The sequence below is a fragment of the Heptranchias perlo genome, chromosome 17, assembly GCF_035084215.1.
Source record: "Heptranchias perlo isolate sHepPer1 chromosome 17, sHepPer1.hap1, whole genome shotgun sequence".
Classification (NCBI taxonomy): Eukaryota; Metazoa; Chordata; class Chondrichthyes; order Hexanchiformes; family Hexanchidae; genus Heptranchias; species Heptranchias perlo.
In genome coordinates this window covers 27,635,153-27,650,605 of record NC_090341.1, presented here as the reverse complement: position 1 = coordinate 27,650,605, position 15,453 = coordinate 27,635,153, and the positions used below count along the sequence as shown (strand labels likewise).

The 15,453-nt window shown below is 43.0% G+C and overlaps 1 protein-coding gene across 2 annotated transcripts in view; it reads right to left on the bottom strand.

Moving 5' to 3' along the window:
* The window catches only part of pxk (PX domain containing serine/threonine kinase), a 57,530-nt gene extending 45,938 nt beyond the window's left edge, over nucleotides 1-11,592 (bottom strand). The window contains exons 1-2 of one of the 2 annotated variants that reach the window (XM_067998806.1): nucleotides 11,238-11,592; nucleotides 3,827-3,877 (exon numbers count right to left, since the gene is read on the bottom strand). In XM_067998806.1, the coding sequence (XP_067854907.1) occupies nucleotides 3,827-3,877; nucleotides 11,238-11,339 (153 nt within the window). In that variant the 5' untranslated portion in view covers nucleotides 11,340-11,592. The remainder of the gene's footprint in view (nucleotides 1-3,826; nucleotides 3,878-11,237) is intronic. The other variant, XM_067998805.1, reaches the window with a different exon arrangement.
* Nucleotides 11,593-15,453: the final 3,861 nt, after the last annotated feature.

The following is a 15,453-nucleotide window of genomic DNA, read 5'->3' as shown; positions in this document are numbered from 1 at the left end:
TAACCCCAGTTGATTTTTTTTGTAGAAAATAAAATCTACATTCAAACCTAGTGGTAGGCTAACATGCTACAGGTTAGTTATGACATTCCTGGGAGTCAAAATATCACCAAACGTAATATCTGCCAAGGAACTGGGTGACGCACTAGCCCTTCAGTCCGGTTGATGGGATGAAAGTTTTCTCTGTCTAGTGGACAGTCTCAATCCTGTTGCTAGTGGGCATGCCAGCACCAAACTGCCCTTAATTTGGCATCAATGTTGGAACAATGTGCCTGAAATGGAAAGTGCTCCAAACACTAACATCCCTCACCTTGATCAGCAAAAAAAAATTAAAAAGAAAAATCGGTCATATCTATGGCTAGTTAACAGTAATAGTCTTTTTATATGAAGCATCCTGGAGTGCATTTAAAAGGACATATATGTGTAAACAAAAGTTGCAAGAGTTTCTGGATTTCTGAACAAGACTATTGTACAGGCTATACACATTGGACACTCGAGTCCTTCAAATTTCTGAAGTCATTCCCATAATACACCATTAGCAGTGGACTTTCTTACACTGAAAATGTCTCCTTAGCACAATACCTTTCCTAATGCTGGTTGAACTTTCATTTACCCAACTGTGGACTACAATTGCATTTATGTACCTAATTATTTGCTGCTTTTTATTCAAAAATTGTGAAGAATGTTACGCAGTTCAGATGCTATTTCAAATTCTACATTATACTGAATGTTTCCCAAAATTATTTCCTGAACATATTAAAATGGTGATAATACTAGTGTGTAAAATCTCCACAGGCTCAGAGTTAAGGTGAGGCAAGGAGAATAAATAACTGGAGATGGTCACTCATAAGAATACTACTTTGTTAGCCTCCTTCAGCTTATAACATGTAAAGCTGACAGCTTTTACTACATGAAAAATAGCAGAGCTATACAAAAAGCTCTAGGAATTCTTTTGTGCATGTATCAGCAGAGAGTTGCTTTGTTCATACAAAGAAACTATCATTTCGATTACAACACATACTAATTAGTCAGTTATTAACTATGGCCCAAATAAGTCTATCTTAATTACACACAACTGCTTGCAAAATGCAACCTAATTAATTGGGCCTGTAATGACACATTATTCTCACTCACAGAAATACAACACACAATTATTTTTTTTCACAAAGTGTACTTATCTGTAACAACCTAGGTGTAGCACAAACAGTATAATATCTGCCTTCCAACTAGAGGATGTGTCTCTCCAGCCAACTAGTGCTAAACATCACCAAGACAAATTAATGCTCACTGCTCAAAAGCATTTGTCTCGTTTACTGAATGAAATGCTTTGCTCCAACAAAATACTCCATCGAATTGAGTAGGGATAAATTGACACAGGGATTTAGCCTCTACATTCAAGTAGCAGTTATGCACAGCAAACTATCTTATGCTGCTGACCTGAGGATGAGTGGTGGCAAATATTGTTGATACTTTGAGGAAATAACAGAATACTCAATTGTAACTGTGCAGTACCACTCATGAGGAAGAGTTTTATGACTATTGAATCCCATGAGTGAAAACTACTGCTTAACTCAAGACAAAATTACAAGTTGCAAAAGAGATAAAATAACAATCCACTTCCTCATTCAGTAAATAAACATTTAAATACTTTCATTTAGTGTTGATAGATCATTATAAACAGGGAGGATGCTTTAATACTCACTGATTCTTGAGGTGTTGGATGGGATATGGGCCAAGTGCAGGCAATTGGGACTAGCTTAGTGGTATAAACTGGGCGACATGGACATGTTGGGCCGAAGGGCCTGTTTCCATGTTGTAAACTTCTATGATTCTATGATTTTCAAAATCCTTCAAAAGGGAAAATTTAAGGGAAATATTTTTATGCCTCTCATATTTTTCAGTTGATCAGAGCTCCTGTAAACTGAGAGCTCAGTAATTGAACAACTGCCAAAAAAATATAAGAAGTCATTAAAAATCCACTCCTCAGTGGTATAATACAATGGAGCCCCAATGAGGTGGGCCATGGGGCAGAAGGATATGGGTTTGTGCCTGCAATCCTCTGTGCACTAAGAACTCATATGTTTCTTGTGGGATGGGGCCAAGCAAATACAAACCACCTCCTCACAGAAATGGGGAAAAGCAAATCAACTTTCATTCTCTCCTAGTGGCCAATGTCAAAGCAGCAGTTCATGAGGCCTAAGGACAGGACACCAACCCCTCTCAATTGAGGAAGCACTCCAGCGTGGTGGGGCTAGGTGGGAGATTCAAGAAAGGAGAGGAGCAAATACTTCAAAAAGAGGAATTTTTCATCATTACTGCACAGGATAAGTTGTTCCACATTTTACTTCAAAACATGAACAATGTAAATGTAAGCATCAATTCAACGAGCATTCCATATTTACTTCAGTCACAGAGCTGAACAGTTTCAGTAATCCCATCACTAGCTTCATAAAAAGAGTATGCAACATTAGGAACCCTAACAGCCCAAACCTATTTCCCTTCTTAAGGGATTTTCAGAGCAGCAGCTAAAAAGCTATGGGTGAAAATGGCAAAACTAACTGATGGTAGGTCCAGCCAAGTTATTCTTTAACTAACTATTGTTCAATGGGCTGAAGGCTACATTAGTAGCATAGAGAAAGAGAAAAAGAAAGAAGAACTTGCATTAAAAAGCACCTTTACGACCTCAGGACGCCCCAAAGCGCTTTACAGCCAATGAAGTACTTTTGAAGTGTAGTCACTGTTGTAATCTAGGAAATGTGGCAGCCAATTTGCTCACCGCAAGGTCCCACAAACAGCAATGAGATAATGCCCAGATAATCTATTTTTAGTGATATTAGTTCAGAGATAAGTATTAGCCAGGACACGGGGATAACTCCCCTGCTCTTCTTCAAAATAGTGCCATAGGATCTTTTACGTCCACCCGAGAGGACAGACCTTGGTTTAAACTCTCATCTCTGACAGTACAGCACTCCCTCAGTACTGCACTGAACTGCCAGCCTAGATTTTGCACACAAGTCTCTGGACTGGGACTTGAACCCACAACCTACTGACTCAGAGGCACGAGTGCCACCTCTGAGCCACGGCTGACACCGTGATAAAAGAGAGCTAAAAGTCTGATCAATTTATGTATGCTGCTAAACTTTGTACATATATCAGAGTTTCAAGACCACAAATTCTCAAATGCACACATCAAAATTAGAATGGTCGTAACATGATGTACGCAGAGAATTAAGCCTCAGAACATAGCATATACGCAACAGCAGGAATTTATAGAGCACTTTTAATGTTAAAAAAAAACCTTCCTACAGTGCTTCACAGAGGCAATAGGAAAAATGGACAGATATAATTCAGTCCTGTATAAAATGAAAACATCACATAGGTATGCATGATTTAACTTCATTTCCAGAGGTAAGGTGACCTTATAATTCACAAGTGACAAATGGACATTTACTTATTCTTGCTTCTCTACCAACCCTAGTAGAGTGTGCTTGGGGTGAGAGAATAGATCAGTCAGGATTCTGCTGAATTTCAATACCCATTGCATAGCAGAAAGCCAAAATCAGAAATTCGGCAAGTATTCCAACAGTGCAGCTTTTTTTCTAAATATTAGCACGTTAAATCATTTGTCCTCTCATTGTCAAGTATTCATACGTTAAAATATCAACTCAGTACTTGTATTTATCCAGTAAAGTTGACATAAACAAAGCTAGATTATTCTTTGGCTGACTGCTCTTCACAAGGGGATAGCAGATGGTTGCTTTTTAGGTACTGCACACACTTAAGTGGTAAAATACAATAGGTTAAAAAAAATTACTTTGGAATAGTATACCTGCCAATTGTTTTCTGCTGAAACTCCACGTTGTACCCGAATAACATATTCCTATAAAAAGTAGACAAAAGACATGCAAATTACAGCAAATAGAAAATCTTCATTTTTTTTAACCAATACAATGAGCATGCAACTACAATTTTTGGTTTGGCAATCAGAATTTCAGTTGAGAATGATAGATTTTTTAAAAAATTGGTCTAGTGGTTGAAGACATTCCTGGTGTAGCACTAAGCCACAATGACCAGGAGATCACAGGTTCAAATTCCAGTCTGTGTTGAGTTAGCTGATAGCTGGGTCGGCAGTTGGGACATTACAATTGGCCTCTATTCCTAGGGAAAGGAGGGAAATAAAAATCAGCCAGAGTTTCCAGTCCTGATCATTACCAGTAAGTCCTGCTGGAATGTGCAAATATGATGACATTGTGTAAGAACAAGATTGGGCTAGACTGTGATGCCCTTCATGGTTAAATGACCTGCCGACAATCGGTATCCAGTTTCACACATGAAGGCTGGCCACTTGGGTTAGATACGACAGCACAGAGCACCCATGAAACCATACCCCACCAAGAGGCAGCGCCTTCAACAAAGGAGGGGCAGGGGGTCTGAATTTTGCATGAATCAAGGCAAGACATTCATTTTGAAGAAATCCAATCCTGTTTGTTCCATACCAGCATCGAGCATCCCCAGGTTAAGTACTGCACACAGTAGATATAAAGTAAAGTTGCGCATCTACACTGGTTCAACAACAAACCTTAAAACCAATCTACAGTTGCACTACTGTGACATCTCTTGTATCAGCTATTGTAGCTTCATCATATGAACAGTTCTGCACTGTGGACATGCATCTATTTAGAACCAGGTTGAGACTTACCTTGCAAGCAGCAGAGATGAGTGACTCTCATCCCATCACTCTGGCCTGGATCAGGTCCCAGAGGTGAAAGTACAGTTTCCTAACTCACAGAACCACTCATTTGTTCAACTCTGCAGAGTTGAACAATTAAGTAATCCAACACGGTCAATGTTGACAAGCTAGGTTTGCTTTGTTAAAGACTCAGACTAAGTAGAGAAATATAACTTGTTCATAACAAATCAAGAGAGCACTTAATGGGTCAACACTTCCCCGAGCAAAGTCATAGAAAACATTTCAAAAGAAGGGTTTTTCTCTCAAGATATGCAACATTTTTTCAAAGTTTTTTTGGTTTTAACATACAAAAACAGGAGCATATCAAACAAGAGTAAACAATACAGAAGGAAAACAAAACAAAAAAACCACTAAACATAATAACTGGATAAACAGGAAGCACAGTTCAACAGGTAATTAGACAGATGATGATGCCCAGCAACAAAACCACATGGAACACTCCTCTAATGATTCAGAGGTAAAACTACTTTACATTTAACAACAACAACTTGCATTTATGTAGCACCTTTAACGTAGTAAAACATCCCAAGGCACTTCACCGGAGCATTAGCAAACAAAATTTGACACCGAGCCACATAAGGAGATATTGGGCAAAGAATTTTTTTTTTAATTTAACAATTTTTTTTCTTGTTGCATCAGTAATCCTTACCTTTTGAGACCCAATTTGCAGAAGACACTTAGATGTGTCAAGAATGCAGCCTGGCAGATTGGATAAAGGAACCAAAGGCAGGACGTCACTCAATATAGAATCTCCACACCATGCACCCAACCAGTTTCACCTTAGAGAACCACAGGAGAATTCTATGGTCAGAAACCTCCAGTCTTGCCTAGCACCCAATAATGCAAGAAAGGAAACTGAACCTGCCTGTATCAGCTGAAGACATACTATAAATAAATAACATCTGAAAGGAGGAGGTTCACTTTTAAACCTTTACTGACAGAATCATCCAGTAACCCATATAGTGCGCACATCAAATGCTGAGATTAGTTTATAGCAAGGTTAAAAATGTTGGCGGAAGTGAAAAATGTTCTACAGCAACAAAATAAAAAGCAGAGTCAGGCTGTTTTTCTTGGTCACATCCTTTCCAATGAGTCTACTTGGAACCCAGAATGATGCACAACTTTTTGGATTACTGTAGTGGTGCAGCCAACAAATAAGGTACTACAAAAGAAGTCTTAACAAGTCAGGCTTCAATAGGAACAACTCGGTTTGTCAAAAGAAAAACTGAAACTGTTTCATCACCTCAAAACCTTTACCCTCATCACTCAAGCACAATTTCTGTCAAATAAGCCTGATGACAGCAACATTTAAAAGAGCTGTTCAAAAATAGGTAGCAAGTGGAGCTCTGAATTAGGGTAACAGCTTTGGGAAATATGAAAACCTGCCTTTAACTACCTGTTGGTGTTAGTCAAGCTAAATTCCTAATGGATTCTCAGTCAAATATCTGGTCTCACTCAAAGCCCCTACAATTCCATTTTTTGGCATCAAAACCCACTCCTCCTTAGATGGCATTCAAAATTGACTACATTTCAGGTGGCTGAGGGCATTTCAACACACTTTGCCAATAGTAGACACAGGTCCATGCCTACAATTTACTTCAAGCAGATCACTTGCCCACCCTGTCAGTGTACTGCATAGTAACATGGGTGAATCAAAGTCGAAAAAAAGGGGGGGTGGAATTAAATGTTACATGTCACATCATAGTTTTATTTTATTATATGAGTGTACAGAACACAATTTTTGCTGATAAACAGAAACTGATTTTTGAAAAGGAAGTTTAGCACTCAGAGAGTTAACAAAGTTCAAATTTCAGAATATTTTCTCACATACTTAAATGAAAATGCAAGTAGTAAATCATGTGATTAGAAAAGTCATGGGGCCCGATTTTACCAGGGATGCGGGTTCCTGGTGGATGGTAACGCGCCCGGTGAAATTAGTGGGTTTCCCGCGCGATCGCAGCAGGCAACGCACTAAATGGATCCACTTACCTGCTCCTCCGGGTTCCCCGCTGCTGATCTGCGCGTCGGGCGGGCTGCGCACGCGCAGTAAGATCTGTCAGCTGGAGGCGCTCTATTTAAAGGGGCAGTCCTCCACTGACAGATGCTGCAAGAAATAGCAAAGATGACTGCATGGAGCAGCCCAGGGGGACGGCTGCTCCCAGTTTAATGATCCCTCACCCCAGGTATCAATACATGGGGTGAGGAGGAGGGGGGAGGACAGAGATCTTCCACCCGGCGGGCGGGAGGAAGCGGCCCGCCTCTGCCACCCGCACCACCAACATATCGCCCACCTGCACACAGTGCAGGAGGCGGTCCAATGACCTCAGTAGGTCAGCCACAGTGAGTACACGTAGTCTTTCCCCTACACTCCGTCTGCTACATCACTGCCCCCACCCCACATCTCCTTCGGCACTGCCAACACTACTCTGTCACATCACCCCTCATACCCACTCAAACCTCATCCTCATCTTACCTGCACCTACTCACCTCGCCAGTGCTCACCCCGCCACTACCACGCAACCCAATCCTCATACAATGTCATGGCTCTATCCCATACTCACCCTCTCATGCATCTCTCTCACGGCCAGCCTCACTCAACCTGCCACCACCTGTGCTGCAGTCACAGGGCAAACGTGTCGTGAGCATGAAGGGGATGCACAAGGGTGTTTGAGGGTTTGTCATGGTTGTTACTTCTATTGAATTTCAGAACAACTCACATCACACATTCTATTGGCACCACTACTGCCATGTCTTCGCGAATCCTGTCCGGTTTGTGCAATAAAGCCCACTCCTGGGTATCACTATGAGGACCCACCACTGATGCCACCCATTGTGTCACTGCAGAGTGGGTGTAGGTGTATTTGCAGGGCTCTTCTGCGCAGACGACTGAGATGTCCCCGGTGGCACCCTGGAAGGATGCGGAGGAGAAGTTTGGGAGGGCAGTGGTGACTTTGACACCGACAGGTAGGAAGATGGTGCACGGGCCAGCCAGGAGCAGCTCGGCATGAAAGAGGCTGCAGATGTCCACGGCTACATGTCGAGTGACTCTGAACCTCCGTGTGCACTGCTGCTCAGAGAGGTCCAGGAGGCTGCGCCTCGGTCCGTGGACCCTGTGGTGAGGGTAGTGCCCTCTGCGACGCATCTCTCTCTGCGGTAGCCCTCCCTCCTGCTGTACAGGTGGATGTGTCACAGCACTCTGTTGTGGAGCTCCACGTGTCAGAGGTGGACGGCGTGGATGGCGAGGCTGGCGATGCTGTTCGCCCTCTGAGGAGGTCATGACTGCAGATACGGCGGCCCCCATCCGCAAGATGTACATCTGAGGGGGTCCGCAAGGTAGGTACATGTCTCCGGACCCCGGGTTAAGTGTGCAGGTTGGTGACTTTGACTGTCAGGAGGAGGGTGGTGGAGGCCAAACTTTGTCCCAAGTGACAGAGTGGCCTCCTGCAATGGGTGAGGGTCTCCCCCCCCCACCTGTCAAATGGACCTTTGCAGCTGCCACAGGCTGACAGCTGCAACACGTCCATTCCAGCTGGGAGTGTTTCCCCCAGTACAGGAAACAGTCCCATGTTGCTCAAAAATCACACACACAGTCCCTTAATCAGGTCAGTTAATGACCTGAAATAGCAAAGTAAATAGCGTCAAGTGGCATCCCGCTGGCTTTAATTGCCTGCGGGATTCCCACCAGCGGGGGCTGCGCGCGCACGCCCGCGCGTCAGTGGGGAACCCGGAAGTGGGCGGGATCGAGGCGCGATCCGGTCCCGCTCCTCCATTTCGCAATTTTCGAGGCCCCCCCGCCGAGAACGCACCCGAGAGCGGGTGCTAAAATCGGGCCCATGGTCACTAAATAAATGTTTCTAATTCAGTTTGACTCACATCAGTTTAACTTTCAATTTTGCAATATAGTTTTATCTCATGTTGAAACTGGAAGGAAATGTATTGGGCAACTGTATCACGATACCATGTGCCCTTTTTAAAAATTAAAAGTGGAATGTTCTAAGATACAAGACTTAATACTCTACTCCATTTTGTGGACAGAAAGGTTAGAGGTACGATGTTTTAACAGAAAAGTAATGCAGTATACCAATGACAGTTACTTCACTACATCAACTTTTTAGTGAATTTTTAAAAGATTTCACTACTTTTAGCACCCAGGCATGGATGAATGTAATATAAAGCTCCTTCTGCTCGGTCTCCAAAACACCACCCCCACAGTACAAGTGTGACATTTCCATTCCTCACACTAGCCATCGTTATGACTTCTCTGAGCAAAACTACCAATCGGTGCTGTGGCCTTGTAGCTACCACAATTTGTGGTGGCCAAAAACGATACTGAAAGTAACCAAATTCATTTTACACCGGGCCCTTACAACCAAGGATTTGAGAGTAGGCCTTTGCATCCCATTAGGCTGAGATGCTTTCAAACCCAGAGGTGAAAGGCATTGTAACCCAGGATGTTTGCAATAGTTTATGGTAGCTCAATACTGACATTTTTGCTTTGTACAACAATTTGCATTTATATAGTGCCTTTAACATTGAAAAGCCTAGATGGCTGAAGGTGCGGTCACCAATGGTGGGGCGAAGGATGCACAAGAGGCCAGAGTTGGGGGTATGCAGGGTTCTCAGAGGGTTGAAGGGTTGAAGAAGGTAACAAACATAGAAAGGGGCAAGGCCATGAAAAGATTTGAACACAAGGGTGAGAATTTTAAATTTGAGGCATAGAGTGACCAGGAGCCAGTGTGGGTCAGCAAGCACAGGGATGATGGGTGAGTAGGACTTGGAGCAGGATAGGATATGGACAGCAGAGTTTAGGATGAGCTAAAGTTTAAGGGTGCAGAATGGGAGACCAGCCAGGACAGCATTACAATTGTCAAGTCTCATGGTAACAAAGCATGGATGAGGATTTCATCATTAGATGAGCTGAGGCTAGAGGTGGCGACAGGCGATGCTTTGGAGGTGGAAGTAGCCTGTCTTTGTGGTAGAGTGTACATGGGGTTGGAAGCTCAGTTCGGGGTGAAAAAGGATGCCAAGGTTGCAAACAGTCTGGTTCAAACGGAGATAGTGCGAGAAAGGGGGATGGAATCAGTGGTGAGGGTACAGAGTTTGTGGCAGGGGCCAAAGGTGATGGCTTTTGTCTTTCCAATGTTTAACTGAAGGAAATTGCCACATGCAAGACTGGATGTTGGACAAGCAGTCGGACATTATCGAAGCAGAGGGGTTGAGATACATGGTGGACAGGCAGAACTGAATGGCGTCAGAGTATATGTGGAACCTGATCCCATGTCTTTGGATGATGTCACTAAGGGCAACATGTAGATGAAAAATTGTAAACAATTTTACAACACCAAGTTATAGTCCAGCAATTTTATTTTAAATTCACAAGCTTTCGGAGGCTTCCTCCTTCAAAAGGAGGCCATAGATAGATGCTTTGGGGCCTCCAAAGGTAATGGTTTCAGGGCAGGAAAAGAAACTATTGCTGGATATGCATTGACTGGATTGGATAGGTAGGGCAGTCCCACCGAGCTGGACAACAGAGAGAGGTGTTGGAGGAAGATGGTGTGGTCAACTGTGTCAAAGGCTACAGAGAGGTCAAGTAGGATGAGGAGGAATAGTGCAACACTGTCACAGAGGATGTCATTTATGATTTTGATTAAGGCTGTTCCGGTGCTGTGGCCAGGGCAGAAACATAATTGGAGCGATCAAATATATATATACCCAAGCAACTCTATACTTCAGCAGTGGAATTTTTAATTCTATGTATAATAAATTCTACACTGTTTATTATACTTGACCAGTTGCTGCAAAGTCAAGGGTGGTTGTTAACTAAGTTATTATGACAACTCAACAGCTTTTACAACATCTGCCTTTAGCCAGTAAGAAAAGATATAGACGACAAAAATATAAATTTATGAATAAACATATTCCTGCTGGCACAACTCCACGGGGAACATAGTAATGAATGAAGTAGACTAAATTGCACCAGAGAGGGGAGGGGGCCTTGGATGTTGGAAACCTTTGGCAGGGAGAACATGCCATTCCAGGGATTGTGCAACTCGGTGATACAGCAGATACAAATCACTGTACAATCAGAGGATTTAACAATTTCATAGCACATCTACACAAGTCATTAACAGTCCAGGCTTTGCCTACAGCCGCTCGCCAGGGTCACTGGATTTCGAGCAGAATTCTCTGGAAACGCGGGCACTTGGCTCTGCGCTGAGGTGTCACAAACACCCCGAGCCGTGGGGCCGCTGTCAGCTCTGCGGATCAGCGGCAACGGGATTCGGTAACCGGGCGGTGTAGGATCGGGCCGGTCCCTGCCACCGGCCCCCCGCAGGCCGGCTCCTAAATCGCCTCTCTGCCCCTCCCAACGAAGACCCAGTCTCAGCCCAGCCGACATTACCCCAACCTCGGGCTTCACACCGGACCCGCTGCCGCCGCGGCCTAAACACTCCCTCCCCATCACCGAGCTGGGCCGGGGCTCGGTACTCACCGTGTGAGACTGCAGGTTTTGACTGGCTTCGATCACGCAGGACAACGGCATCGTGTCGTCCAGCAGCACTTTACCCGGGCTCTTCTTCTCCATGAACGCCATTGCAAGAGGAGGCGCCGCGCCTGGCTGGCATGTGGGGGGAGAACGGCCGCTGGCTGAGAACTGCTCACCGGAGCCCAAGCCGGCACCGCACAGCGTCCGCAGGGTCCTAAGCTCCGACTGGTTACAGCCGTGGGACAGTGCAGCGGAGATACAGCGACTGAAGCCTCCGCCACAGAACTCTGTGCGCCGGAAAGTCACAGTACGAGAGAGATGCAATGGAAAGGACCCAGGTCACGATGCAGGATTGTAGCTATGACCCAGGGACAACTCTAAAATAGGAAATACAGAATTGCAAGCGGGGGCGTAATCAGGAAGTTACACCCCTGAAATTACGCTCATTCGTGCGTCCATTTTGCTGTTGACAATTTACACGTAAATTTCCTGCCATTCTCATTAGCGTATGGTGGAATATAAAAATCGATGCAAACAAGCAGGTATCAGCATAAACAATCGGAACCAAGGGAGGTGCAGAATTCACACCATGTATTCCTTTTTTAAGTATGAAAATTAAAGTTTCAAGACATCTAACCATCATCCATGCACATTAGGCACAGTATGGTAGAATTTCCGCTTTGGGCACAATCGGAGATTTGCGCCCGAAATTGCGCTGGTTAGGTTACAGTTCAAGTTTCTGCTAAACTGTATTTGCATAATCACAAATGTAAAATCTTCTATGAATCAGTGCAACCAGGCAGCGTATTAGATCATAATTGTTTATTTATTTTTCTTTGCATTTAAGAGTGGTAACCTGGTGTAGTTTTATTAATACAGCTGAAAATGGGTTTATTACAAGAATGTGCAATCCTCCATCTGTGAGTAACCCGATTTAAAATCGCTGAAAATAACTTAAAAATACAATACGGTACCATTTACTAGTTTCATTGGTGTACACTAGTCAGTTTCTTTGTAAATTAAATATATTTTGATTTGTAAAAACTTTTAAAACAGTAATGCCTGTGCACTTAAGAAAAAAATGAACGCAACCAGCACAATTGGTGGAAACACAAGGGGCGTGGCCAGTTTTATGGGCTGGGCCTGATCCGGACGAATTGAATCTCAAATCAGCGTAAAAGATTGCGGAAAACCCAAAAGTAAGTGGTTTTGGGCGCAACTCACTTACATTTAAAATTCCCCGTTCTTTTGCGCTGGGTGGGCGATTGCACTGGAATCTGTCATGCAAAACTAGCGAAAACAAGCAGAAACTTAACCCCAGCATGTTTAAGAACATGCAATCGTGGAAGCTATTCAATGTTTAATGTGACTGATTAAACTGATGCCATAAAAAAAAACAGAAAATACAGTGCAGATCTCAGAGAGGATGATTTTTTAAAATCACTTAAAATTCATAATGAAACACCAGAAAAACGACTGTATCCTCCTGTATCTAAAATTCTGGGTGCAATTTTACATTTGTTTTGAACCAACATTTATGGCTCTTTAGCATGGGGGCAGAGCCATTATAATGAGCTAAGACCCATTCAGGCACAGGGATCGATAGATGGGCATAAAAGATCAAGGAAATTCTAATTAAGTGTATATCACATTTGCTCCGAGTTTCCTTGATCTTTTACGCCGGATATTTGCTTCACGCCATGATTACACGTGTCTCTGGGCTTAAATATACAGGAAATTCCATCCATAAGTCAGAGCTGAATAATACAGGAATATATGAAGAGTAGTGGCCATTGCTGCATTCAAAATTATAGTATCTACCAAGGTAGTGTAAAGTCCCAGGTCACTGGACAATAACCTCTTGATTTCGATTATTGATTTGCAATCTACTGCTACCAGTACTGTCCATCGAGAAAGAACCAGAGCAATGCTGAATCACTGCTCAGTAAAGACCCATAAATATGAAATTTGATCACCTATACAAGACTATTAACAAAGTATTCAATACTGAACAGTACACAGATAGAAATTGTTACAGGGATGGAATTCATGTGTTTAGTACTTCATAACTGGAACTTATATGTTTATTACAGAACACAAGAAAACATAGAACAGGAAAAGGTATTTGGCCCTTCAAGCACAACAACCAAGCCACCTCATTTATTTATTCTCCTGGAGGAAGGAGAATTCCCAACACTAAAAGAATTGGCCCAGGATTTCCTGAAAACTTGCGCCATAATAATGGCACATCTATGGCATATGCCATTATTCTAGCGCAGAAGTTCCAGGAAATTATGTCGTGTGAGTTTTGCTAGTTCTTATGCCGCGCCAACATTTCCTGGGCCATTTGTGTCGCTTTGCCAACAAACCTCGCCACAGTAGGTAAAAGTTAATTATGGCGAATTTCCTTGAGTCGAGCCAGTTTTCTCGCCACTTGCAGGCACGCTGATAAAGAAAGGCGCAAACGCACCTCAATCATCGAAACTGAAACTGACAAGCTTGGAACTCACCAATCTGATTGGGAAATGGAAACAGCTTTCTACTATTATGATGTTTTTATAGAGGCTTGAGCAAAGCATTCTCTTTCTGTCAGAGGGCCATTGTAGGATTTTCAGTGAAATATTACAGAAATATAGAAAATAGGAGCAGGAGTAGGCCATTCAGCCCTTTGAGCCTGCTCCGCCATTCAATATGATCATGGCTGATCCTCTATCTCAATACCATATTCCTGCTCTCTCCCCATACCTCTTGATGCCTTTTGTGTCTAGAAATCTATCTAGCTCCTTCTTAACTATATTCAGTGACTTGGCCTCCACAGCCTTCAGTGGTAGAGAATTCCACAGGTTCACCACTCTGAGTGAAGAAATATCTCCTCATCTCAGTCCTAAATGTTCTACCCCGTATCCTGAGACTGTGACCCCTCGTTCTGAATCCCCCAGCCAGGGGAAATATCCTCCCTGCATATTCTTTCACATCAGGCAGAATGGCAGCAGGCTGTGCATTGTTGTGGCTGCAGAGAGTCTTTCCATACACGAATCAGTGCATGATGCTAGTGTGAGATGAAGGAATTACAGTCGGCCCTGTAAACATCTCAGAAACAAAATTATAAGCTTTCAAAATGAATGTTATTTTTCCTTTTTTATTTCCCTAATCTTGATCTTTTTGAGCATTGTCAATTATAGAAAGTACTCTGTAGGTACAATGTGATTTGTGACCTTTACTGGTCATTAGCTGCTCTGCTTCTGCGCTGCCACTATCCTCACTTTGGTGTCGTCGAATCAGTATTCCAGTAAATTTAGGCGTCAATTCACCACTGGAGGATCGGTGTGCACAACGGTTAGTGGCATTCCTCACCAAAATCGCCATTCCAAGAAATTCCTGGCCAATGTGAAGTTTTTGCCTGAAGCCTCTCCCCCAAAGAAAGCCAATGGGTTGCAAGTTCCAGGATCTATATTGCAAGCATTTTCCAGATATTTCCATGATCCTATCAGGCCTGGAATTGCTGTTTTCCACAAAGTATTTGATCATTTCCAATTTTCATTATATCTTTCACTCTCTTTCTTAACCTGCTATTGACCAGCTCCTTTTAAAAATGTTAACATGGCAGTAATTGTTTTAATGGATGTATGATCCGTAGCTGCTATTAAGAAACAAGATCTGGTATCACTTACGGCTTGCAAATTTTGTATTTTCCCAAAAGAACCAATGCTCAAGGAAACAAAAATTCCTGCCTGCTTGTATCTACGTTATCCATAGCTGTCAACATTGTATAACCTCTCATTATTATCTTTAATGGAAACAAATCCAATTCCCTGCCAAAAACAGAAAACACTGGCGACACTCAGAAGAGTTTATACCTGAAACATCAACTGACTTGTATTTTCCCAATTGACGATGCCTGACTTGCTGAGTGTTTCCAACATTTTCAGTTTATGTTTCAGATTTTCAGCATCTGCAGTATTTTGCTTTTTGCCCAATTCTATGATCCTCTCCTCATAAGTTAGACTTTTAAGTCCCAACAACTTGCATTTATATAGCGCCTTTAACGTAGTAAAATGTCCCAAGGTGCTTCACAGGAGCGTCATCAAATAAAATTTAACACCGAGCCACATAAGGAGATATTTGGACAGGTGACTAAAAACTTGGTCAAAGAGGTAGGTTTTAAGGAGCGTCTTAAAAGAGGAGAGGTACTGAGGCTGAGAGGTTTCTGGTTTTAAAAAGC